The 17,216-nt window shown below is 41.7% G+C and overlaps 1 protein-coding gene across 1 annotated transcript; it reads right to left on the bottom strand.

Annotated features, from left to right (window-relative positions):
• Window positions 1-1,291: 1,291 nt before the first annotated feature.
• AGPAT3 (1-acylglycerol-3-phosphate O-acyltransferase 3) lies at window positions 1,292-16,834 on the bottom strand. The gene is made up of 8 exons (XM_009491444.2): window positions 16,657-16,834; window positions 12,046-12,215; window positions 11,684-11,845; window positions 8,336-8,489; window positions 7,793-7,895; window positions 4,523-4,598; window positions 2,068-2,266; window positions 1,292-1,380 (listed from the first exon to the last, which is right to left on the bottom strand). Exons 1-8 carry the CDS (start codon window positions 16,832-16,834, stop codon window positions 1,292-1,294), a joined length of 1,131 nt encoding a protein of 376 aa, XP_009489719.1.
• Between the last annotated feature and the right edge of the window lie 382 nt (window positions 16,835-17,216).

Raw genomic sequence — 17,216 nt, 5'->3', positions numbered from 1 at the left:
CCAAAGGTCAACAAGCAAAACTAAAGATATTTAAAATCCCTGAAGAGACCCCATACTCCTTCTAATGCTTAACAGCACAGCTCACCTTGCAATATACTTCACATCAACATCTAAAGCACAACCAAGTAGAAAGTGCAGCACACCCTATCATTACAGAACACAGGGTAAGATCCTGGCCCCATTTGAATCAATGTCGAAACTCTCATTAAAAGTTCAAGAGATGCTAGTATGTGAAATCTCATTGCTACAGACCTCTCCTTTTCAAGTTTTTGTAAAAGAAGACATTTTGAAAAATGTTGTGCTGATTTCTGCTGCTGCCTCCCAGTTTACTGAGAGAGGTTGGCTGAACTGGACTTTGGTGATGAGAGATGCGAACAGAAATAAAAGGAGAAAATGTCAGGACAATTCAATAAATTGCCTTCTTTGCACAACTCCAAATCCCACGGTCACCATTAATTCAGAAAACAAAACAAGCCCAAACAGACTCAAGATTATCATACATGTATGCTGTGAAACAGGACAAACAACACTCAAGACTGAAGTAATGTTTTGAAATTAAACAGCCTTGAGCAGTTAGCAGGAAATATGAGAATTTTATACTGTTTTAATACTAGTGGATCTGTTCTATGGTATGTGCTGATCAATAACGCACTGCTTCCAAACTCCACTATCTGTTCTCTCACATTACAGAAGTTTTAAGACATTGCCTGAAAATAAAAACTATCAGTGTAACATACAAATAGGATTTCATCTGTAGCCATGACAACACAGCCTTTCCAAAATGACTCTAACCCAATGAACATCTGTCAATTAATTTAAGAAGGGTTGTTTTTGCCTGGCTCATTAATAAAAAAAGTTGGAAATCAAACATTACATTGGCTTTAGCAAGAGGAAACATTCAATGGCTCCTGTTGTAAAAGTGAGTTTAGTGCTCTTGACAGAAACCAGTGTATTCAGTCATCTGAAGATGCACGTGGCCATGGCCAATGCCCTCTTTTCTCCCCCCACCCCCAAGTCCCCCAACAAAGCAAGAAAAATTAGTTTCTTCTTCCACCCCACCCCAGATTTTTCTCCCATAGTTTGACTACAGTAAACCTTAAACAGGCGGAAAGTTGATGTGTTCTCTTCAGTTGATGCCTCCGACTTCTTCATTCTTGGCTCAAGTTTTATTCTTTAATATTAGTCATCAGTTATTAAGAAAAAGATAGTTTCTAAGTGTCTGTTGTTGTTTTTTAACTGAAGTTAATCAGATACCATAGTCTGGTTATATGTGCTGAACTGCAGCTGTCAGTTATTCCTTTTTCTTGAATTCTTGGTTGCCATAGCTGGAGCCTTTTTCTATTTCAGTTACTCCTATCAGTCTACGAACTCCAAAGGAAGCTTTAAAATATAACAGAGAAATGGGACACATATTAAAACCAGTTCAAGGATTTTGGAAGTTACACGTAAACACACAAGCAGAACCACATGAGTTAACCCAATCCTGAAGACAGCAGTGACTACAGACCAGCAGTGCACTGTATGAGGTTGCACATGGATCACAGGTCAGGTGTCACTAAAAGAGGAGGACAATCCAGACTTAAAAGTATAATGAATGCTTCTATGCTGATTAACAGGACAGGTAGTATGAACACTAAAGCATATCCTCCCCCCTGCCAGCTCCCATTTGGCAGGGTGGGGTGGGGTGGTGTTAGGGTTTTTTCTTTGGGGAGGTGTGGGGTTTTGGGGTTTTCGTATTTGTTTGTTTGGCTGGTTTTGCTTTTTTTTTTTTTTAATTCACAGACAAGGTGTGCAGTAAGAGTATTTTCTCCTTCAGGCACCATAATAATGGGCTACAAGACACACTTGCTATTGATTTCTATAGACACTGCTTAAGATATGAAGGCAAGCCTGCCCGGATTAAAGCTTTTGAAATAATAAAAATGCTACACAATATAAAGACTACAGAGTGAGCTCCAAGTACTCTTCTGCAAGCCTCATTCATATTAATAATACACAGTACTTATTGGAGGTAATGGATCCTGCTACATGTCACTCTGGGCTTAGCATCTTCTCTGCTTTTATTACCTGCTCCAACAAGTCCCAGGAATGCAAGGATAAGGAGAGGTGATCCACTTGCAAAAACTCCAAAGCCAAATGTGAAGAGAGGAGAGAGGAGAACCGTGGCCCAAAAAAGAAAGTTTAGGAGAGTCCATGGTCTCCTAGGAGGTTTAAACTGCTGGCCAGGAAATATGCCTTCCTGATTATACATCTCTTGCAAAGCATCCTGGGAGAAAGAGAAGATTGAAGAAAACATGTTCATAATGTTTGCACCAAGCAATCCAAGACTAGTCAACTCTAGGTCAACATCAAGGACAGCATCTGTGGTAAATACCCATGAAGAGTACACAGCATCCATTTCCATCTGCTGTCATTTATTTGGGCATTTCTGTTGACCACCGAGCCTACCATATTAGCCCTCTGAAGGCAATCTTGGCCACCATCAGAAACTGAAACCATACCAGCCTCTCCACTACCAAATACCTTCATCACTTTCCTTAATTGCCTAGGAATTTAGGGCAGAGTCAGGCCAGAGGCCAATTCAGACACTACCTGCCTCTTTGCTGGATTATTTTTCCTCCTGTTTTTACTTCCACAAAGGTCAACATGATTTAGCAAAGCACAGCAGAAAAATGCTATATATAGAGCCAGAAGAGGAAGGCAAATCACAAGCTAACCAGCAGAGACAGCACTGTGCTAGCCATAACCCCAAGACTTCAACAGAGCACTTGCATCCTGAGCTGAGCCTGCGGAGAGATGCAATCATGAAACACATCACTCAAAGGAGCAGCATGCCCACAGCCTTCCCTCAGTTTGTAAGAATGTTCTGTAAGGTTTCAAGCCATTACCAAGGGTGGCTCAAGTTTGGCTATTGCTTATTTTTCCCCACTTAAGCTGTTTTTCTTTTAGCTTCCCTTATAAAGGGCTGAGAAGCACAACGTGTTCCTTGCCAATAACAGTCTTTTGAGGACATATCCTTTGTGCGGGAAGAGCACTTTAAGGATTCCAGTTACAACATATTGCTACTACCATAAGATCAATATATAAAATACCCACATATATAAGTAATCCCTCCCCAGCAACATCTCACACCAAAGTTGAACAGAGGTACAGCCAACAGCAGCAAGAACTCCAAGCCCTCCATCTGCAAGGAAAGCAGAGCATTCTGCCCAAGAAATGGTGCCAAGCAGAGTGAATGCTCCTCTGCGCTGCATCTGCATAGCTCTGCACTTACTGTTTAACAAAGCAGGAGCCAAGCAGAGAAAGACCACCCCTGTAACATACACCTTAACGTCTGATCCTCCAGCCAGGCAATGTCAGAAGGAATTCTTCCATCTAAGAGCCTCTTTGCAAGGGAATTACATGATGGCATGTCCCTGATAACAGGAAGTGGGATCCAAGGATCCCAAAATTTTTATTTATTTATTTATTTTTAAAGCTCTTGAATGCTGTATTACGCTGACGCACAAGCTAGTTTGATACACTTGCTAATGGGAGGTGGGAGGAGAAGGTGATAGCTACTGCTGTTTGTAAGATAACTTCCCTCCCCTTACGTGAATTAGAGCTTAGGTATTGAAACAAATTAGTTCAAAATGAACAAAATGAAACTCAGAAGGCGACTTCCAAGACCCTTACAAACAATCTGCTGCCTACCTACAGACTAAGGGTAAGCTTAGAAATGCTGCAGCACAGGTCATCATAGCAGAAGAAAGCCCAAGATAGTTAAAATTTCTGTGCTCCTCCATTTTCCCACAAAGATAAGCAACGCAAAAATCAAGATACACATTTCAAGTTCAACAATCCACCAATTAGGGCTGGGCAACATTAATTACAGTTCTTTCCTCCTCCCCACAGAACTGTTAAATCTGTGGTCAAGAAATGAACCATCTAAGGTAAAAAAAGAGAGGACACGAAGAAAAGCTTTGAGCTGTTTGAAGGCATGCCGGCCATGTGCTACTTCAGTCCCCGGCAGCAGATCCCAGGGACTGTCTGTACCATGTCACACACCACTGCAGGGGTGTTACCAGGAGGCAGAAGGAAGGTGACAGTGGAAGAAACATGAAAGCCAAGGACAATTGCAGCTAAGAGCTGGGACCACCTGTCCCTCGCATACAGTTATCACTCTTGAGTGCCTAAAAACACCCACAGGAAAAATTGAGCTTTTAGAAATGTATGACAGAGATGCGAGAGCTGAAGAATATAAAAAGACAGTGGATTGCCATTAGTCTTCTGCAACTCAGCTGTATCTCCGAATCCCATTGTGCTTCCCAGCAATTTGAGACCTATTCACTAGTCAGCTCTCTGCGGCCAAGGGGCTCCTTCTGTACTGCTCCTTTCAGCAGTTTGAGGGATGGCTGCCAAATTATACATAATATTTCCATCTCTTCTCTCCATCCAGTGGAAGAGCGCGTATTACTCAGTGCCTTAACACACTACCCCAGTGAAAGTCCCAAAAGAGAGAAAAGAAAGGAAAGCTGTTTACCTTTTCCTGGTAAAGCTTATGAAGCCAGTTTGCAGCTTCCTTTTCATCTTGAGGGATATCTTCCAGAGGAAATCTCCTAGTTTAGTAGAGAGATTAAAAAAGGCGGGGAGAAGGAAAAAAAAAAAAAAAAAAAAAAAGAATTAAAGGAAAATCCAGGTATTTTGACCTCTAGGGAAGATCTTCCATTCAATGAAGGGCATAAGCTACAGGTTATACCGTCACTGATGGCAGAGGTGTTAAATGCAGAGAATAACTGGGACTTAAATAACACTTGATTGTCCACCTAAAACTTGGATTCCTAAGACAAAAGAAACTGCACAAGCTCCTATCAATTTCAGAGCACATTAGTAAAACAAGCATTTCCCATTCACACACTGTTCTTCCTTCACCACCATTTGATTCCCAGTGAGCTCAGACTGAGGCACCCAGAGCTGGAAAAAGACAAGAAAGTGGCAAATCCCAGCATAATTGTTCATTACATTTACAATTAACAATTAATGTTAGTGAAAACTTTATTTTGGAAGGAATGGGAGGGATGGTTAAAAATTCACTTTGTACCAATTCTAAGGAAAAGATCTTCTCCAGTGACTGCACTTCTCTCTCCTTGCCTCTCCAGCCCTACAGATCAAGGTATGCAGTTCTGGGTGCATACTAAAATTCTGCCCAGCTCCAGGTACTGACCTGACCTCACCAAGAACAGGCACCTTAAGGGCCTCTTTCTAGTGGTGAGGAGCCAACCATTTTTCTGCATTCTTTTATTTGCCAAGATAGCCCACTAACACGCTCACAAATGTATCATCTCCTTTCTCAGTGGAACAAATCTTGGTCCTAGATCAATTCAGGAAGAAGTTGCTCAGTTTGTAGAGGGCAGGCACACACCTTACCCTCATCTCTAACATATTTTGGCAACACTTGAACTGTATCAAGGCCCTCTCACAGCAGGGCACAGTAAGAACAGAAGGGTGACCTCTGGGAGGGCTCTAGACACAGTGATCCTAGACACAACTTATTTGCTGCAGTTCAACCAGGGAATATACTTCCACAGTATGAACTAAAGCCTTTAAGTCTGCAGCAGCAGGAAAATATATAATGCATTTCTAATAATTTCTGCATCCCATAAACAAATTGAACACCAGATTTTACAGATTTACTTTCACTAGCTCTAACAGGAGGAGCTGCTCAACTAATATAAACAATGCTCAATAAAAGCTCGGTAAAAAGTCATTTGCTGAAAGCTCTCTGGTAAAGTTGTCCCTGTATTGCTATCATCACTAGAGGGTACTCACAGCAATAACATTTGGTAATTTAGCTGATTATTTTCTCTGGAGCCAGTCAGGAGAAAGACTGGATCCTCTGCAGAGAGCTAAGCTTCTTACCTGTGCACAGGTAACTGCATACACATATACCAAGAACAAGAGCTTATGTGCTTCCTTTCTCTGAGCTAAGCCAAGTCTGCTGGCACATTAAGGAGACATTCAATTTTCAGCAAAAAAACTGTAAAAATAGTTTCCTTACTCTCATAGCTTCCTCTCCAAAACAGAGAAAAAGCTTCAAGTATAGAAAAGCATCTTGAGAACGTTGATTCAGTCCACAAACATATTTTAAACCAAAATTATCTGAGCATAGTCATTAGTTTCTTTAATAGGGTACAATTAGTGATTTTACCTGGCAACATTATCCTCAACAGAATTTTATGAACCCAAACCTCTTCTAATGACTATTGAAAACTACATTTCCCTTCTTTCCTCCTACTACCTCACCAATAAATAAAACCAACTTGCACCTCCATCAGTAAGCCATAGGATATCTAACTGAATGCAGCTGCTCTTCAATGTATAATTATACAGACGTACATCGATGCATGTGTACCCCAGATCTAGCTAGATACGCTACATGCATCTGCCATCAGTATGGAATTACAGGTGGCAACTGCCTGACCAGCTGTTTCGCTAGCTGGTAAGTTGTCTGTCCACTTTCCTTGTCAAGAATATGTCCGGCAAGTGTAAATAGTCAAAATGAAACCCCTTGCAAATGAGTGCTCCCATCTCTCTCCCCATAACCTCTGCAGCCTTCTTTCCCACCAAAAGACTGAAAAGTTGTGGAAGTTGCAGTATCTGAGAACAGAACTGGAATGCATTTTCTTCCTTCCCCATTAGGGCTGCAGCACTCTGCCTCCCCTGGGATAGCGTTTCTTCCACAAAACTGTTGCTGCTATACCTTGAACACAATGGATAATCAGTGTGATTCCCTACAAAGTCTTTCACCCTTGGAGGTTCCGGCAAGACACACCTGTCCTGTAGAAGGACAATGTACAGAGCCAGTGCCATGCATCTGCAATGCACAGACCCATGGCCAGAGGGGAAAGGTGTGGGGGGAAGTAGCAAGGCTTCCCCCACCCCCACCCCCCCCCCCCCTTTTGAAAACCAAACATCAACCTCATCACCAGAATGTAGCAATGTTTTCCAAAGTGTGGGTGAAGTCCCCAGGGGAGCAGAAGTGAACTGTCAAAAGAACTGTGGAAAGAACAACCAGATCATTTGTCAGGTCCAAACATAAAAGGGAAAAGAAGAAATTCAGCAGGAAAGGGTTGGTAGTTTTTATGATCACAAGGAAGCCTTTAAAGCAGAAGGCAACGAGGAGAAAGCAAGAAAGAAAAAGCATGTGTGTGTGTCTCACATGGAGTTAGGTGTTACAGTTACTCTTTCAGGCAAAAGAATAATGAGGAATGCAAGGAATGTACCACCTCATTCATACAATGTCTGAATTTCAGCATTATTTAACTTCTAATCTGCTAATCAAACCATGTGAGAGAAGCAGAGAAACTGGCACAGTAAGGAGCTTTACACCATTTACATTTACTACAAGAGACTACTCATGTTGGACAGGCTATTTATACTATGCATGTACTCGCAAGGGACTGGGAAGCGGGGCAGAACAGTTGGTTTTCTGTTCCCAGCAGAGAAAGGAAAAATGTGGACTAGTGCCCTCACTGCACAAAACCTGGGGAAACCCCGTAATGACAATGTGCTCATACCCAGGCTTAAAAAGTCTGCCCAGCACTCTCTGACTTGCTGGGTGATATCACATGATGTCACATGTGAAAGCAAACTAAAGCGGGGGGGAAATGGGGAGGTCTTTGTAACCTGCAGAGAACCTCGAAGGGCAAGGAAAAGGGGACTACAGCAAATGACATTACCCTGTAAAATCCGAATACACTTCAACATGCCAAAGCATGCATCTTAGGGCTCACCTCCATCATTATATGCTCACCTTACACACATATCTGCTTCATATTTCTTTCCATAAAGAATTCCTAATAAAGACGGGTTCTTGTTTCCTCTGAAATTTAGTGTTACATCATACACTGCTGAAACTGTTACAAAACAGAAAATATGGCTGTTATATCAGCAATTCACGTTGCCAGCAACCTTGCATTAGACAGCAACAGGGCCTTGTGCAAGCATTGCATTAATGATGTCAGGTAGCAGAGTCCTTCACTACTTTGTGTTTACATGTTGTATTTATCTGTATCAGCCACCTGACATTCCCACCTACATACCATGTGTGTTATCAAAACACAAGACAACTTGATGAACCAAGCAACAATGACATATATGAAAGGTTTATTATTTTTTAAGACTGGTATCAGAGTTGTGTTGCACAAAGCAACGGCTGACATGCTGAATGCTTATTGCTGCCAACTCACTAATTGTAATGGCCGTAACGAACAATAGCATATGCTACGCTGTGCTACACAGAGTGTACTGAACAAAACATTACAATTAATGCAAACCAGTAGCAGCTTGTCAATACCTGTTCCCCTGAGACACTGGACAGCAGTGGTGAAACCTTTGGTTCTGGGCAACAGGTGGTATTTCAGCTTAGGCAACCCCTTGGATTCAGCTACCTCCATGCTGATACGATGCTTGGTCTCTGTAAAACGAGTTCCTTCACAGTACAGGAGAAACTAGTATGAGACAAAAAGCAAAAAACAAGGACATCTTGTGAAGACAAGAAACCAAGCAGAATACTGAAAATGCGTGTAATATAAATATACATCCATAGCAGGGAAGTGATTGTTCCCCTGTACTCAGCGCTGGTGAGGCCACACCTGGAATACTGTGTCCAGTTTTGGGCCCCTCAATACAAGAAAGACATTGAGGTGCTGGAGCGTGTTCAGAGAAGGGCAACGAAGCTGGTGAAGGGTCTGGAGCACAGGCCTTATGAGGAGCGGCTGAGGGAACTAGGGTTGTTTAGTCTGGAGAAGAGGAGGCTGAGGGGAGACCTTATCGCTCTCTACAACTACCTGAAAGGAGGTTGTACTGAGGTGGGTGTTGGTCTCTTCTCCCATGTAGTTAGCGATAGGATGAGAGGAAATGGGCTTAAGCTGCACCAGGGGACGTTTAGGTTGCAAATTAGGAAAAATTTCTTTATGGAAAGGGTGGTCAAGCATTGGAACAGGCTGCCCAGAGAGGTGGTGGAGTCACCATCCCTGGAAGTGTTCAAAAAACGGGTAGATGTGGCACTTTGGGACATGGTTTAGTCTAGTCTACCCTTGATGGGTTTAGAGTAGACTTGGTAGTGTAGGTTAATGGTTGGACTGGATGATCTTAAAGGTCTTTTCCAACCTAAACGATTCTATGATTCTATGGCACACACTTCAGTTGTCTCATTTGATCAAGTATCAGGCATAAGCACCACCTCACAACTCATTTACAATTATGTTTAACAACACTGGTACCAAATTTAAGGCAACAAAAAGTCTAAAAGGTTGTACCTGAAACATTTACTTAAAAAAAGAAAAGTCCCTGAAGGCTTTGGCTGGCTGGTGATGGACTAATCTACAAATCAGAAAAAGCAATCCAAACATCAGTACACGACCACCTAAGGAAAAAGCATATTAATCACTAGCTACCCCATTTCAAATTTGCACTGTACAACCAGAATTACTCATCTGAAGACAGACTTGTCTGAAAGCTTTTCCCATTTTTTTTTTTTCCATTTGTGTCAGTTGTGTTCATAAAAACTGGTACCTCTCCCTAAAACCTTTACCTCGTTCATCTTGTAAGGCACCATTCTGACTGTGGTATCCTGAGTAACTATTAAAGACTGAAATCCTCCCACACTGACTTCAAGCAGCACAAAACATCGATCTGTCCTTCTCCAGCCTCTATACTGCCTCTGCTCTGGTTGAGAGAGAGAGAGACCAGAAGCAATGCAAAGCCAAGAGCAGACAAAGCCGTTCTGAGGGTCCTAGGGTGAATTTCTGTTATCCCTGGCCTTTTTGAAAGGTGGACATCATTCCCATTGTGCCAGCAATGGAAAACACTGCTGCATTTGAAGGCACAAACCTCTGCAACCTTGGCAAGCGATGGAGAGGGAGAAGGGCAGGTTGCTACTGCTCTCCCACAGCAGTATCATGCAACACTGTAATGTTGCAATTCAAAAGAAAGACTTGTCAAATGCATCACTATACATCTGCTATTTGTCAGTACTGTGGTTGACTTTTTCTCTGTAGTGTATCTACATACTGTGCACCACAAAAGGTAAGTCAAATGAATGTTAAAATTGCAAAGCCATAGACACCAGAGTTAGACCTGCCAGAGTGCAGCGAGAGAACAGGAGCTGGTCCTGCAATCTTCATTTGGCCCTTGAAGGCACGTTCATTATGAAAATCTGACCAACCATCACCACCAAGTGGTGAGGACAGCACAAGGTACAGAGTGTAACACCGCAATCTCAACCCCAGTCTGCAATGCAAGCTCTTTCCTCTATAGCAAATTATCACCCTCTTCTACTCAACGGTGCAGTGATCCTTCTGGACCAAGTATGCGAGCCAGGTACAGAGTGGGCTGCAGCGCACGTGTGAGAAAGACCTCATGAAGGAAGGTTGCGCAGGCAGCCCTAATTGTGGCATTTAGAATGCTCAAAAATTAGGAAATTGATTTACTCAAGTCAATTTTAATCATGATTTAAATTACCAAGCAGGAAGTCTTGATTTAAATGATCAATGCTAACTACATTTTGCATTTATATTTTCTAGTTGTTTTCCCTAGAGGCTAGTCCTTGGTTCCCAATTGCAGAATCATTAAAATGTATAGATTTGCAACTAAAGTACAGTCTTGAGATTTTTTAATTGGTAGGGTTTTTTGTTTTTTTCCCCCCAACACTAATCAGGAGAATATATATAGTTCATATCCATATATTCAAGCAATGAAGTAGTTTAAAATACATTCTCCAGATTTTTATTTATCTTTGTAGTGATAGAAAATCACGAATGATGCATTCACAATATACTAGTACTATTTCACTATTCATTTTAACAAGCTCTACTGGATAATATTGAAAAATCACTTAAAATGCACAAAAAGCCTCTTAAAACGTTTTATGACCCAAATAACTGTATATTACATGTGCTGCTATAAAAGCAAACCAGTAAATTTACCAAAAGGTTTGCATTCAGAGTTAAAAGAAAGTTAATAGTTTTATTATACCACTGTGTTGTTGCAGTAAAATCTTAACATTGCACATAACATAGATGTTTCGCCCTTGACTTCAAATAATGTCAAAATAAAAAGGAAAAGCATAACTGCAAAAGCAGATGTAAGCTTGCCATATGTTCTCATAGAGACTTTTTGGGAAACCTGTCATTTCACAGATCAATGAACATACTAATAAGAACTTCCTATCAAAATCCATGGTCTGTGCATCCCTCTCACCCAAAATCACTCACTTCTCCAGAAAAAACTTTTTTGGTTAGGTGTCTTTTTAGCCTCCCTCAGAAAATGTAGCTTAAGGTTATATAGATTCAGTAGTCAAATATGGGCTGTTATTTTTTTTAAAGGTAAAAATAAGTTTAGATAAAATTTACAAGTATTACACAAGCCTGATTTATAAATTATCATCAAGCTTCTAATCATCTATGCAAGCTTCTGAACTGCTTCCCAAATCACTTCCCTTACCAACAGGCAAACAGAGCAACACTTTACCAGCATATCCCAAAAGACCTCCTGAAACAGAGCACAGGTTTTCCTTGATGACACTTGAAGAATGTAGTGAGCAGAACTTCTCCCAGTATGTAAGGCTACAGTACCACATGAGTGTCTCCACCACCATTTCACTTCTAAGCAGTCAATACTAGAGGAGGAACTTGACACTTACCCACATATATTCAGGATAATCAGCCAAACGTTTTAATCCTTCAATAACCGTATCTCTGTCTTCTTCCCATTTCCTTTTGCAGAAAACAATCTCAAGGAAGTACCACGTCCAGCCAATTAGGGGCACATACAGTAGCTCTCTCTTAGCAAGAACTTTGGAACTCTTGGAGAAAACCAAAAAAATAACAATTAAAAAATGTCATTTGCCAATTTGTACAATGAGATCAAAGACATTAAAGTTAAGATGACAAAGAGTTGATGGAGTTATATCTGGAAACTCAAATGCAAAAAACCTGTATGTTCATGGGTTTTAAATAGACCTCTAGTCCTCCAGATGAAGGGAAAGCTCATGGCCCCACGTACCCCTAACACTCCGAAGCGCTCTGTCATAGTCCAGCCGCACAAGAAGTCGATTTCAAAGTTGTGATTCAAGATGATGATGACGTGTTCTTTCCCAAACGTGTTCACCGTGGCCTCGTCTGAGAACAAGGTGCACTCTGTGCCTGACCACCATTCCAGCAGCATTACCAGCTCTGACAAACATGATGAAGATGGAGAGAGGAGTTAGGGGTGCTGCTTACAGAAAGCGTTTAGCATTTCGTTTCCAGCCCCATTCAGTGCCTAGTTTCTTCCGACTCCGAACAACACTGTCACCTTTTCAATAGAACCCAGTAGAGATGAAATGAGAGCTTAAACAGGTATAGACCAAACAACATGACCATCCTTAAGCAGTATTTAGGGCACTAGATATATGCATTATGGATAATTTAACAAGTTTTTAACAGTGACAAGTATTAGCATCATATTATGGATGTGAAATGTCATGATCACTGGAAAAAAACCCAAAACTTTGTGCCTGAAACCAGACAGCTGAGCCGTTGATTGCTCCATTAAATGAATACATTGTCTCCCAGGTGGAAGACAAATTATGCATAGGTGCAGCCTAATGCTTTTACTCAACATGAAGCAAGCTTTATAGAGGTAAACAGACCAATAAAGGCTTTTAACTAAAGGGATACAGTGCCATAGATCTTCTGCAATAGCTTTTAATATTAGAACACAGGACTCTAATCATTCTATATTATGGTCATCAACACAGAGTCAGAAGCAGCAGAGAATCAAGCTAATTTATCACTAATTTATCAAAATAGCTGGGCAAAGCCAGGAATGGTAAACTGTGTCTTTCTCTTACTGCAAAAGAAAGAATGAGCCCTTTCTCCTTTGTCTTCTCCAGCTTTTCAGTATTCCAGCATCTCTCTTACTTCACCGTGAACATTTCCTTCGTTACCCAATTTTCTTATTTTCTACCTCCCCTTTTTTCCTCTTAAAAAAACCCCTTCCACTTAAATTCAGCACACACTGAATATAGTTGCTATGGTTAGCTGTTTTCTCCAATTTCACTACAACCAGGCAGATGGAAAGCATTGCTTGTATCATGGGACAACTATAAAAAGTATGAGAATAGTTCATTCTCCCAGTAGGAAGATTTGCTTCCATGCAAACTGTAGTCATTGGCATTTTCTCATTTCAATGAGATATGGATGCAATCAAAATCTGGTTGCACAAATATGGCAGTTAAAGAGTCCAACTCTTCCCACATTACGACGACGAATTTGCAGGGTCAAAACTGGAAGGTGCCCTCTTGGTTCCCTACACCAGGTTCTGCCACACAGTATTTCAGCTTTCCATCGAGAGACCCCGGTTATGCAAAATGGAGCAGCGCCTTCCTGCACAAGGGCTTGTGATCAGTGGGATCACAACAGGGTAATCTATCCATACTGCTCAATAAGAGGGGGTCCAATTTTGCACCACATCAGAGAGAAGGCAAACACAGTATTTAGGTAAATGATAGGGAAAACCAATCCTGGTCTGCTGAAGATACATAGATTCTCTAGCACTAGTTTTTTCACTGTAAGCCCCATGTGACCACTTATCTGCCAGGTTATTCGCCTGTATCATTTTCAAGACTCACTCATCTGGAGGCATGACAAAGTTATGCACTTGCTGATTAAGACAGTGTAACCCTGGTAAACTGGAAATACAGCAGAGGAAAGACAGAATAATAGTTTATACCAACTAGAGCTTTCTATCATTGCTTTTCAGCTTTGTCTCTTTTGCGAATGATGTGATCACTTACCTTTATTGCTCTGGTTATCCTGGCTCGGTAAAAGGGGAAAGAGGAGAGCAAGAGTGTCCTCAGTTGAGAGCTACACTCTTCCAAGCAGGTGGCCAGGAGAATGGAGTAGCAGTACCAAACACAGCGTGGTACTCTGAGCAATTTTCCCTTTCCATTTCTGTCTATGTACTAAGGAGGAACATCTCCAGTACCTGCTACAGTTCCTGCATTTTCTTATCAAAGATAAAATAAAATGTGTGTGTTTCTTCTTCAAAAGCAGGAAAATAATTCTGCAAAGCATTTCTTGTACCATTCACTCTAAAATAGTGGAGGAAGCTTTGCCGAGAGATTTGCCAGCGTTCATACTGAGAGAGGAGGGTTGATGAGCCAGAGAATTAATACAAGGAAACAGATTGTCCTTTACAAGTGTACTGATAAACGATGTCATTATAACTGTGAGTGGGCTCATTTCCTTTTTTTTTTTTTTTTTTTTTGGTGCGTGGGTTACAGCTATTTTGCGTGGCACCGATCCCGCCAATGCTACAGCAAGCCCATCCTCTTGAACAAAGGGACAGTAACACTTGAGCTGCTTGGGATACTTCCTGTGGAGGACAAGAAACACCTCAATACAGCAACCCCCCTCCTGCGGCCAGGGCTCCCACCTGCCAAAGCCAGCAGGTTTACGGCCTCGCAAGCCACCCAGAAACAAAGCAAACAAGAGGCACAGCACACCTCTCAGTTTGAAGTACTAACATTTGAGAGATTATTTTTGCAACCGGACTAAACCAAATGCACTGCGCTCTCCAAAGGCGTGAGTCATCTGAAAGGAGCTGGTGTAGGAGAGCTTGAAGTACAGACTACCCGTCACGAATCACATGTGCTGCAAAGGGTTTACATTGAGGCCAGAGACTGACAGATGTTTTTTCCCCAAACGTCTGCCACGAACACTGCATAGAGTCTATCTCCTTCCCCTTGTGAAGCTGTGCTTTATGTGTTTGAGAAGAGATACAGTAAGAATACAGCCCGATTCTCAGTGGGCTATAGTACATACCCTGATACATGATCACCTGTGTATCTACCCCTGCACACCAATCCTCTGCCAGACAGGCAGAGCAGCTTTTGTTATAGACAGCTCTTGCATGAACGCCCTTCATCTTAAAACTAAACAGCTTGGAGTAAGTGAGCAAAACGTAGCATCCGGAACAGAACACCAACAACAGGTTCATTGCCAAAAGGCTTCCACATAATGAAATATATTTCATTATGAATGGCAACATTTGAACTTCTGTCAGCCATTCTATTACAGGCCATCAGCACTCTGCATTCCCATATAATATTTACGTTAATTTTCATAGTTTAATTTCTGAATCATTTAATTTATAATAGGCTATACACAAGGTATATTATTCTAGCTACAACCCAATTATCTACTGAGCTTCTCCAAACCTTTTTGAACAATCGTGTAGGTTGTTTCCAGTGTATACAAGATATAACAGCATTTAAAATGTGATTTTTCCATGCACAATGCTAACTTGTAGAAAGCAAGGGTCTGAACCTACAAGTCTTGCAGGCACAAGCAGCTCATATCCTCAGAGAAGCCAGACTATTAGCGCAACAAGAGTTTTCAGGATGAGATCAGATTCTAGATTATTAAAAGCACATTAATAAATTCTTACAAGCCAATAAAAAAAAAATCCCATATACACCCACTCGCCTCCAACCAAGCTAATTTTGAAGTTTCTACCTATAAGCTCTTCCATCACAGTACCTTTTCTCCTGACTGTTTGCCTGCCACTCTCTGTTTAATTTCCTTTCTCCTGTGCTTCTCGGACAACATTCTCAATAGGTAGGACAAAAAGCACAGGAAGGACAAGGACAACAAGCTTAAAAAGAAACTGAACTAGACACTTTGGAGAGTTTTTGTTGGTAGTACTTCATATCGATGATTTAAGAAATGTGGGTGCCTGTCAGTGGACCACTCAACTGTAATTTAAGTACTCACTTAGGTGACTCATTTACCCAAAGTGGGAGTTGGATGCTGAGCACTAAGGTAAGTGGCCGTGCATACCAGGAGAGGATGGAGAATGGAAAGAAATTAGATGATTCACTGCTGAAACAGGAGGTGACATTTGGAATAAGAAGCCTTCTAAATGTTCATTTCAGAAATCTAATCCCCTTGTTAAGCTGTATGAGGAGAAAAAAAAACCACCCGCAGGGAGGAAGTTTTGCAAAGGTCTGAAAGAGGAGAGCAAAGCAGCTGCACTCACTGTAGAGCTGTCCCACGGGCAGAAGAAAAGAGGAGACACTGGTGTCACAGATGGACGCTGTAGGGTGTAAGAGGACTCTGAAGTTGTCACACAGTTCAGCTATAGAGTCATCTACATTAGATACTTTAAGACAGACATCTCTCTCCGCAGACCACACAGTCAACTTGAGCTCCGAAGTGGTCAGTATCACAATACCTGAAGCAGTCTCTGTGAATTCCCTCTTCCCCATCATTTAGCACAGGCTCCAATGCAGGATGAAGATGGTATTGAGACAGAATCAGGAATTTCCTACCAGTCAAGATAGGCTTGAGGTGGAGAGGAGCTTTACTTCCCACTTCTTTCAAGTAAGAGTGACAATATGTATCAGTCACTTGACTTCTGTATGTTTTCCCAGTATTTCAGAAAAGATGGCTGCTTTGAACTGCTCTGAAAAAGTCTACTTCTAACTTAGCACTTCTCTCTCTCATGTGTCTGTGTGTGTGTATACATATACATGTGTATATATGATTTTTTCTTCAATTAACACGGAGAGGAAAAAAACCCATATCCCTCCCCACCCCTAGCCCTCATGCCCCCTTCAAGCATACTCACGGCTCCAAAGCGAATAGGCAAGGCGACAGTTTACTCGGCGATAAAACTGCTTGTTTATGGGCCAGAGGACTAGCGTGCATAGTTGAATCAAGTTAATGATCAGTCCACTCACAACAAAGACGAACCCAATGAGGAGGTGAACTATGAACTGGGTCTTCAGAAAGGCAATGAAGCCCATGATAACAACTCAGAAGCGTGTGCAAGGGCCGTCACTCAGAATAACTGTCCTGAAAGAGAAAGAAAAGAATCAAATGGAGACTGGATTTACAAGCCCCAAGGAAGGGCAAAGTGGGAGCCCTGAAACCGTCCATGCCACTTCAGCAACAGGAACCCAACCCAATAAACACTGCCCTCCAAGCCTGCCTCATTCAGGTCTTCACACAAACTACTGACGGTGCAAATCACTTCCAAAAATAGAAGGGAATCGTTATTTGCAATTTACAGCCCACCAAGAAGATTATCGTTTGCTGAAGACGAATCTCACACCTCTCTTCAAACGAAGATCGTATAATTGGACTTAATGCTAGGGGCAACACAGACCCCTGCACTCACAGTGAAGC

This window comes from Pelecanus crispus, chromosome 1, assembly GCF_030463565.1.
Source record: "Pelecanus crispus isolate bPelCri1 chromosome 1, bPelCri1.pri, whole genome shotgun sequence".
Classification (NCBI taxonomy): domain Eukaryota; kingdom Metazoa; phylum Chordata; class Aves; order Pelecaniformes; family Pelecanidae; genus Pelecanus; species Pelecanus crispus.
Note: the sequence above shows the minus strand (reverse complement) of the source record. Positions and strands in the feature narration are given on the sequence as shown.